The sequence below is a fragment of the Echiichthys vipera genome (genome assembly GCF_963691815.1).
Source record: "Echiichthys vipera genome assembly, chromosome: 11".
NCBI classification, from domain to species: domain Eukaryota; kingdom Metazoa; phylum Chordata; class Actinopteri; order Perciformes; family Trachinidae; genus Echiichthys; species Echiichthys vipera.
In genome coordinates, this window is record NC_139836.1 from 17,397,453 (window position 1) to 17,407,189 (window position 9,737).

The 9,737-nt window shown below is 41.7% G+C and overlaps 1 protein-coding gene across 1 annotated transcript; it reads right to left on the bottom strand.

Annotated features, from left to right (window-relative positions):
* Nucleotides 1–674: 674 nt before the first annotated feature.
* Nucleotides 675–7,435, bottom strand: slc25a28 (solute carrier family 25 member 28). The gene is made up of 4 exons (XM_083923068.1): nt 6,927–7,435; nt 4,135–4,363; nt 3,258–3,314; nt 675–2,634 (listed from the first exon to the last, which is right to left on the bottom strand). Exons 1-4 carry the CDS (start codon nt 7,269–7,271, stop codon nt 2,060–2,062), a joined length of 1,206 nt encoding a protein of 401 aa, XP_083779194.1. The 5' UTR covers nt 7,272–7,435; the 3' UTR covers nt 675–2,059.
* Nucleotides 7,436–9,737: the final 2,302 nt, after the last annotated feature.

Genomic DNA, 9,737 nt, shown 5'->3' on the forward strand with positions numbered 1-9,737 from the left:
AGAAGCTTGCTAGCTCCAGATGTTATAGCAGAACAGGATAGCTGTCTTGTATGCTTGTTTGTTTCACAGTTGTACAAATAAACATCCAAAATACATCCCAGTTTATTTCATTCATTGCATTGAATGTGGAGGACATGAGCTGACAGGAAGTTAACAAGGACCAAGGCTATTACCTAGCAAAGGAATTCTGTTGAAAAGGTCTATAGCCCATTTTTGCTTTCTACGGTTATCAAAGTTTACTTTATCACGCACCATTTGCTGAATTCCAAAGAATCACTCTCCTGGCTGTTTGGACGCAGGCTGTGTCCACAAGTTCAGATTGTGTTTTCAGTCTTGAGGGTCAAAGTTGAGATCTGCACCTGTGTTCAAGACTAAACAACTGTACCTGCCTCAAACTAGAAATAAATACCTGAAAACACACAGACAAACTGACCGTGTGTTTCTGGCAGTACACATGTGGCTCAGGGCATTGCCTCCTGTTCATCCATCACTCTTTGTTTTCTATTCACCAGGAAAACAAAGACTTAAGATCTTTTATATACACATACACATATTATAAAGACAATATGAACTTGTCGCTTTTGCAATGGCCGATGAATAGGCAAGAGAACAGTGGAAGTCCTCACATAGCAATGTATTCAGAATCATTTAAAGAAATCAAAGGAGAGCTCCCATCATTTATGAGCAGTGAGTAGAGCGCCCACTGCTCAGTCTTTATTCAACGAGTGCAATTCGGTGTCGGAAAACAATCAGACATCAATCCATAAGAATGATAGCTTCCATTTATGTGTACTCAGTAGGGGAACGGATGCATATCTTTCGGGATACTGAACTCCTTTTGGGCACATGTACATAACCTTTGCTGCCAAACACAGATATTAAAACTCAGTAGTTCACAAGCTGAAAACAGACTGGTAGCTACAGTTAATGAACACAAGGGGCTGTCCTAATGCCACCCTGGTCTGCTCTGCCAAACACATACACAAGGCATTAATGGTAAGTCATTTGATGATCCCAGGGTTGATTAATAATGGGGAAAAAATAAAAAAGGGAAAGTTTAAAGTAAATCATTTCCTGTAAATAAAATACCATTTAAGGAATCAAAACTATTAAAAATAAATTAAACACACTCTTCAGATACCAAATAGCTACTGAATATTTTGTATGTTCGGTCCAGTTATACCGTAGGGAAAAATTTAGAATTTTAACATTTGAAAATTATTCCAATCATTATTCCTTTAACTGCTAATAGCAAAACCCCAAATCTGGTGTATTGTCTTCTTTTGTTAATCTGCTAAACCATTGAACACTATTGGACTGCATTTTAAAATAGTTTATTAACCAAGATCAACACAGGTGGTCTTAACTTTTGCCCTCAACTTTGAGTTGCTCCATCACATTTCCTCAAAAGTATCTGGGTATGATCCATGCCAGGAAATTAACGTGTCAGTTGGAGTCAGTTTGCTTTGATTCTAAAGGGCTGAAATACTTGGATTGGATCAAAGATATTTTGATAAAGGACTGAATGCCTTTGTGTAGCTCAAACTAGAAAGTGACCTTGTCTAGGATTACTGTGAGAATTTTCTGTTACATTAAAAAAAAAAAGGTGGCGGGGGGGTGTCTGGATCAGGAGTCAGTTATAATTTTCATTTGACACCAAAGCTTATGACACTACAAGAGAGTTAAAGTAACACTACTGCCCTCTGCTGACTACCTTTCCAACTCAAAACTTGTGCGTTCTTGACATTTTTCCTCAGCTTGGACAAATATAGTGGTCACTAGAATGGAACCTTGAAGATGAACTAGTTCTATAATACTGTGTAAATGTTTTCCCTAGTGGAGAGAACAAAACTTTACTCAAACCATACCATGTCTTGAAATGGTGTAGCAGAAACATAACTACTTAAACTGTCTGAAGAGGTTTTTCTTATCTGCTATGTCTGAATAGGATGGGATAGCTAAGCTGGATTTTAGTCATATTCTATGTGCGTATTGACTTCACTTCTCCTCACAGGGAGGACAGAACAATATTAGAGGAAATTACACAAATGGGATTTTTTTAGATCTCAGCTTCCATGTGCTGCGTTTTCCTCTTGTTGTGCTGGTGCTTGGTGAGTCCATACTTGAAGAACTCATAGACCGACCAGCTGATGGCTGTGGAGGGCATCTGGTAGATGATCCTCGCCTGGACTCCCTTGAAGAAACCCGGCAGGCCGCCCAGCCTGTAAACTGTCCGGAAGGCGTGGGCCAGGCCTGTTATGCGTCTGTGGGCTCCTTGGCCTTGGCCCTGGTTGGGGCCTTGGCCCGAAGACAGGGAGCTGAGGGGTAGAGCCTCCTGGGTGTTGAGCAGGGTCTTGCAGACATCCAGAGGTGTGGTGGCTGCAGCCGCGATGGCTCCCGCCAACGCTCCAGACAACATGTGGGATGAGGGATTGTACTGTCTGTGGGTGTTGAGCAGCTCCTGGAGGTACTCATAAGTCATGAAGTGGAGCGCCTGGAAGGGCACGTTCATGGTGAGCTGGGTTGTGTAGCTGCGGTAGAACGCACCAAGGCCCTCCTTCTGCCACACGGCGCGTACACAGTCCATCACGCCGCGATAGGGCGAGTTATACATCTGCATGCGCTGCTTCACAACTATGGAGTCCAGGACACACGGGTAGGTGTAATGATGAAGAAGGCCAAATGTGTCCAGGGTTGGCAGGTTGTGAAGATAGAAAACAGTGGCAAAGATAAAAAAAAGAAAAGAAGAAATTAGTGCGCTATTACCTACTGTTATTCTGTCCTTAAAGCACATGGAGTTTCAATAAACACAAAGATGTACTGTGTCACTTTAAAAGCGTTTGCCCAGACAGCTGCACCCCATCTAACAGCTGCACATGAGGACTCTGGACAGTGTCCTTCTACTAACATGTCCAGGCAGGTGGACCAGAGGCAGCTGTGAAAGTCATAGTGTGTGACTGCAGGGTTAAGGCCAAGATGTGAAGATGGTTGGCCCAGGCGTGTCACCTGCAAGTTTCTTCACTGACATTTTTGCAGGGCAAACTTTTGTTTTGAGATAGAAAAGGCTTTAATACCCATACTAATTCTGTGATAAGAGGGAAATGGCATTGTACTGTATTCTATTTTATATTCTACATTTATAACTTGTACGTTCACAAAATACTGGGTCAAAACACCAGGTCAAATTCCTAGTATGCAATCTGAATAAAAGCAATAAAGATGATTCTGTTTCTGATTATGTAAAATGTTGCCCTTACCTTCAGCTGGGTTCATGATGGCATCGTGAAGCAGTGTGGCCACACACCCAGCAGTTCCTGAAACAAATACACCTCGAAAATTTACTACACATTGAGATAATCATGAATACATAAGGACAATAGAGGAGACTGCATGAAAGAGGTATAGAAATGAGAATGAAAAATGATATTTCACTTGCAACAGTAAGAGTCCTTTTGAGCATGTCACAGCTTTCATTGCCTTAGTCCTAAAAGCTGAAGACGTCATAACAATATATCCTCATACCAGAAGTGGAGCATATTCAGCAAATTGCACAGGTGTAAACTGGAGATCACGCCTGACTGAATTCAGGTGGCCAAGCCTGAGCAAAGAGAGACACCTAGTGGACAAGGCAGGTCATTGCTCTTTTAAGAGATTTGAACGAAAAACCTAAAGCTTAAAAAAAATAAAAAAGGACCAGTACAGGAGGGAGCAGATGAGATGGGAGAAAGGACTTACCCAGCCTCCCACTAAACTGGGAAAAAAGAAGAGAGAGAGAGAGAGAGTAGGAGGAACAAGGAATAAGGAAATGGTTGACATTCAGAGTAAGGATTTGAAGGAAATCTTTGGTTGAATTTCTTCCCATCTTAAAGCCAAAGAGCCTTTTCTGAACTTGACCCACATAAGATAAACTAGTTCACTTTCCTAAATGCCAGCAACAGATCGGTGTGCAACGGTAGCCATGAAAAGGCTCTATCCAATTTGAAGGCCTGCTGCCAGGTTTTTATTTTTATTTTTTTAGAACTGGTCAAGTCTTAGATATCAACCTCCTATAGTGATCTCAAAGTTAAGACATGCGATTTGTACATCTACAGTACATGTCACGGTTTACGTGTGGATATGTATGTTTTATGGTACCATTAGCCAAATGACTGTTAGCCCCTGGGTGAATGACATCACTTAGAGTCTTTTTGAGTTTCTCATAGCTGGCAAAATAGAGGGCATGGGCAGGTCCCGCCCCAACTGCTGTTGCATTTAGCCCTCTCATTGGCCGCCAGACTCCCTCCGTAGCTACGATTCGGCGAAGAGCATCCATCACATTCCTGTAGCGGGCTGCAGGCTCGGGCTGGAGGCTCTGCATGCGTGTCTGGCAAAGAGGAAGAAGTGGAATGGAGGAAAGTTTGTGAATTTGATATAAAAATAGAACGCAGTTCATGATTTAAGTCTCAACATATGCCTGCCTAATATAGCAAAGAATAGCACTACAATGAAAGGAGTCCTGAATAGACGACAGTGTGAATAAGGGGTCAAATAAGGGAAATGAGGGGGTCCACATTGTGTGTGGTGTACATGCATAATTGAATAGAAGGAAGTATGGAGTTACAAGCTCCAAGGTCACAAGGGGACATAAACTGACTTCCTGTAAGCCTCTTTTCTCACTGACCCTGAAGTATACCTTTCTCTCTTCCTCTTAAAAACACACAAGTGCACAATGAGCTGAATGATATGATTATATAAACATTACCTAAAAGGACAAGTGCAAGAGATCAGTGCTTCAGTCACCTGCTATTTGGTATCTAGAGAGGGTTGCCTTGGGTCACAATGGGTGAGTGTGTCTGTCTCTGAGGAACCAGCAGCGACATAATCTCTGAATACCAAACTTCCAGCTGAATGGACAAATGTCCACCCCACTGTGTATGTAAAGCATAAACATGGCCATGTCACTGTCGCTCCTGCTGTGGAATCTAGGGCCAGAGGGAGCTAGCCAACAGTGCTATGAGTATATGCACATCTTTTTGCATGATGGTTAAAAATGTTTTTTAAAAAATACAAGACTATAATTTGAATTCTGGCTGCCTCTTTACTTTATTGCCCCATACAAACTAGGGCTCAACAATAAAGTGGTTGCCAGGCTGACAACAGGCAGCAGCTTTTGGTTGCCATTTTTAGTCACTTTTTATTTTGAATAATGCAGAGATGCTAAGAAATGCACGTGCGCACGTGAGTAGACACACCAAAGCTCTTGCAGCATTGTTACATGCAGTTGTCTGGTTCTGGTTCTGCCTGTCACAGCAATATTTTCACATTTTAATGTTTCTCTAAAGTGAAAGGCCAAGAATTAGTTTCCAATGTCTCATAATGGTTGTCAATGACAACCTGGCAACTGTAATTTTCAAAGCCCTGCAAATGCATGTTTGGCCGTCATGCATGTAAGACCTATAATGGGTCCAGTGTGTTGATCTTTGGTATGTTTGCACATCTAGAAGGCAATGACCTTTTTGCTCAATGCAAACACTACGGCTTCTTTCCATCACACTTTCAATACAGTTGAAATTCCATTCATGTGCACGGCAGTGTACAATTTGGCAGACCTATATATGCAACATGTTTTTAAAATCCACGACCAATGACTGGGATTTAGGATACATTAAAGGCTAACTACAGCCTATTCTAAACTATAATTACACAACAATCTCTTAAGTGGGAGGCTTATCGTACAGGAGGAAACGTCTTTATTTGGTGTAGCAGGAAACCTCTAAATAGGAAACTCAAACAAAAAAGGAATATGTTAGATGCATCTCAACTATTTTTCAAGTTCTTGAAAATACCTATCTGCTTTATAAGTATGTGGCTTTTTAAGTGCAGTTAGACTTTATTTTGCTGAGTCACAATATCCCTAGTCTCCCGTGGCTTGCTTGGAAAGATTCTGAGATGCGAGCAGCGTACATGAGACGGTTCTGTAAACATTGGTCTTGTCCAGGATGCAGCAGAACCAGGCTACAGGTGAAAGAGACATGGGTAAAGGATGTCTGACATGGACAGCTGACTAAGCTTGTTGACACTTGCCCCCTCTCTCTCTAACCCTGTGCCTGTGTTATATAATGATCACTGCTGCATGGTCCCATTAAGCTGACCTCTTGGGGCAACAGGTCATGCCTTACAGCAAGTTAAAAACAAACAAACTCATACCTGACAAAGAAGACCACTGAGATAAGAACTCTCACAGTGAAGTTGCATGACATGCATGTGATCAAAAGATCTTTGCAATCGAGTTAGCTATGGTGTGTGAAACGGATGCCTGTTGGGAAAGTAGCAACAGATGCAAGTCTTGAAGGTTCAAATGGTCTCAAAACTGCAATGTAATTCCTTTGAGGGTCTTGTACCAACGGTGGCAGACGGTGCGTTAATTACTAGAAACAACCACCCCTTGTTTTTGTAAACAGTATAGTTTTGATCTCCCAGAACTGTTGTTGCGGCTGGACTAAATAACGTGTTTCTCTTATTAACGCTGCTTGGATTACATAGTAAACTAACTTCCGATGCACATAAACTACCGACGAGTATATCCACACGGGGGTTGATATAGTTAGATTTATGCAACGTGAACACATAGGCTCCTGTGTGACCCTGCTAAAGGTTGTCATAACTACTAGCCATTAGCTAACAGTTAGTCGCGCTTGATATATAATAGCATGCTAACAAGTTAGCCGGTGGGGGGGTGTGGAAGGCTAACTTAGCCGACTGACCTTGTCCTCAGCCGTCAGCAGTAAACAGCAGGGTGTTTAGGTTAGCGAGCAGGCTAATGCTAACAAACACGTTGAACTCCAAGGATAATACACACAGACTACATACGAAACCTTGGTGTGAAAACACTGGGCATTCATAACAAAGTTGTGGTGTCAGCTAGTTTAGCCACTGAGCTATTCTACCTTGACACAGTCGATGGGGAACATGAGGCAGTGCTCCATGATCCCGGCCACGGCTCCAGCAAACATGTGGGTGCTGGTGGAGGCTCCCTGTGGTAAGCCCTCATAGTCTGGTTCAGAGTCTTCCGTTTGTGCATCTTGTGCACTACATATGATATCAACAGTCTGTAGCTCCGTCTCCCCTCCGATCCGGGGTGTCAGGCTCCCCACGATACTTTCCGAAACTCCCCAGAATCTTCCCCCCAGCCATCGAACTTCTGCCCCGGCAGATGCACCAGCAACCCCGGGATCATTGCCTGTAGTCTCCGCTGTCATCCGACGCCTCCTCACATATCCATCTGCTTCCATGAGAAACCAGCTAAATGTTAAGTCCTTTAGGCACGCAGGCACGGCGTCTTGTGGGGGATTTCAGTCCTGAAGTTGCACATTCCCGTGGAGTGGTAGCACAGCTTCGTGTCCGCTACACCATCCCCTCCCCGCCTCTATACTTTCCAGCCAGGGACAAGCAAGCAGGGAGGCCGTGGCGGACAAATACACACCGAGCCCCACCGCCACAGGCCGCGATGAGGAAGTAACCTCTGATTGGTTGCTATGGCCAGGTCCTATGCACGCTATTGGGTGACAGACATGCCACTCACGATTGCATTCTGGTGAAGACTTCAAACCCTGACATGTGGCGGTTGACATGGAGTGGGCCCACTGCCACACTTTGAGTGCATCTGTTAAAGCTATCATACCTGTGGGTCACTGCAGGTCATTCTAAAATAATTTTCATAAGGGCGAAGAGCATATTATTCCAGTATAGTATCACTTTAACTTTCTCAAACTTGAGTTTTCATTTAGTGCTGCTTTTCCAGTCTCATTTATGCATGGACGGATTATGAGACATTGGGCCCATGGGCATAGACACGTAAGAGCCCCCCTCCTCCAACGATTGTACTAGGAACAAGAGAGTATTAGTAATAGTCATTTTGGGCCTCTTTGTGGTCATTGCACACTTATTTTTGTTGTTGTTTTGTATGTCTTTGTAATCGTTTTGCATCTCTGTTTTAGTTTTGCGTCTTTGTTGTGGTTTTGCATTTAGTTTTAGACATTTGATATTTCTGTCGTCGTTTTGTTTCTCTGTGTTGTTATCTATTTGTTATCTATTTTTCATTGTTTTGTGTCTTTGTTGAAATTTTTGTCTCCATGTGGTCGTTCTGTGTCTATTTTCAGTCATTTAGCATCTCTTCCTGGTCGGTTTGACCTTATGGGCCCCTGTGCCCAATCATGGGCCCATTCCGTAATCCACCCATGCAATTACAGTGTTGTGAACTACAGCTTTTGCATATCTCTGAAACTCTGAAGTGTTTTTCCAGCACCATGTTTAACATACTCTTAAGAAATGTTAGTGAAGCTACTTCAGCAACAGACAGAATCAAGCTGTAATTGGTTGAATAAAACAGCTGCCATAGTTTTTATAAATGAACGCCTGTTCAGCCCACAGAATACCTCTGATTATCAGTGATGTACAGTATTTTATCTTGTGAGCTTATTGCTTATTTTCACATTGCAAAACTTGAAATGTGGAGTATATAGTTTCTTCCTGCAGGCCTCCACTCTGATGAGCAGTTAACATCAGTCACACACTCAATAGGTCAGAGACCCCAAATTGATAAGATTTTGCTCCAGGGACCTCCAGCTGAGTTGTTAAATGATTAGGACCAGAATTCTAATTGTCGAACACAGTTTAGGAGAAAACGGCGTAGGAAGTGAAACCTATGATGAAAATAGTCAATCTTACGATTTACACACATTGGTTTCACATCTTATAGGGGCTGTACTCGATATTCACAACATTAATATAGCAGTAAACAACTTTTTGTCATTTAAAGATATAGTGGAGTAATAGCGGCCTGAGCAGAGAATGAAGCTGTTGTTTGTTGTGATGGCCTTTCGGCCACGTGAGTGCATGTGAGTGCCTTGGAGGCAACCACTTCTTCTGTATTTTGAGTAAAGCACCTTTAAATAGTACAGATAAACTACTCTCCATTTTCTGGGTACTCCCTGGAACTCCCCCTAGGGCTGCATGGCGTCCAAATACCCCTGGTTGAGAACCACTGGTGTATACACAGTTTTTATTTTCTATGCAAATAACGTCACAGTCAATATGAATACATACTAACTGTATATACTGTCAAATCAAACTATAAAACAACCTGTTACATTAATAATCACATGTTTATTATAGCAACCTCTGCACTGCACTATTGTCTTCAATATCATTGTGTTGTGTTATACAGTATATATAGAGATAGTTTTTGATATACATTTATATCTGTACATAATAGTCAGTGTTTGTAATTATCTTGTACATCTTTGTTGTCCTAGTATTTATTGTTTTGTCTATTTCCGTGCAAGCACATCAGGAATAACAAAAACTGGATTCAAATTCACAATAACTTGGCCAACAGAGCTAATTCTTGATTATTGAGTTGCTACTGCAGTAGAATTTAAGTAAGTAGTATTTTATTTAATTAAAAACAGCATCTTGTGAATTATAGATTTCATTAACTTGGAAAATCATAGGAAACATAATATATGTGTAACTTATGCTACATCGAGTGAAAACATGTATATGTAAATATATTAATAAACAAAGAGCATGTCCTGTTTGCACTTCATAATGATCACAATGAAATAAAAAAAATATGGTTTGGATTGATGTTTTCATTCTCTTTTTTTTTTATCTGCCACTACGTTTTTGATTAAGGGTTTAAAATCTAAGCACACTATTTAAAAATGCTCAACACCAAAGAACCGGCACACTTTTGG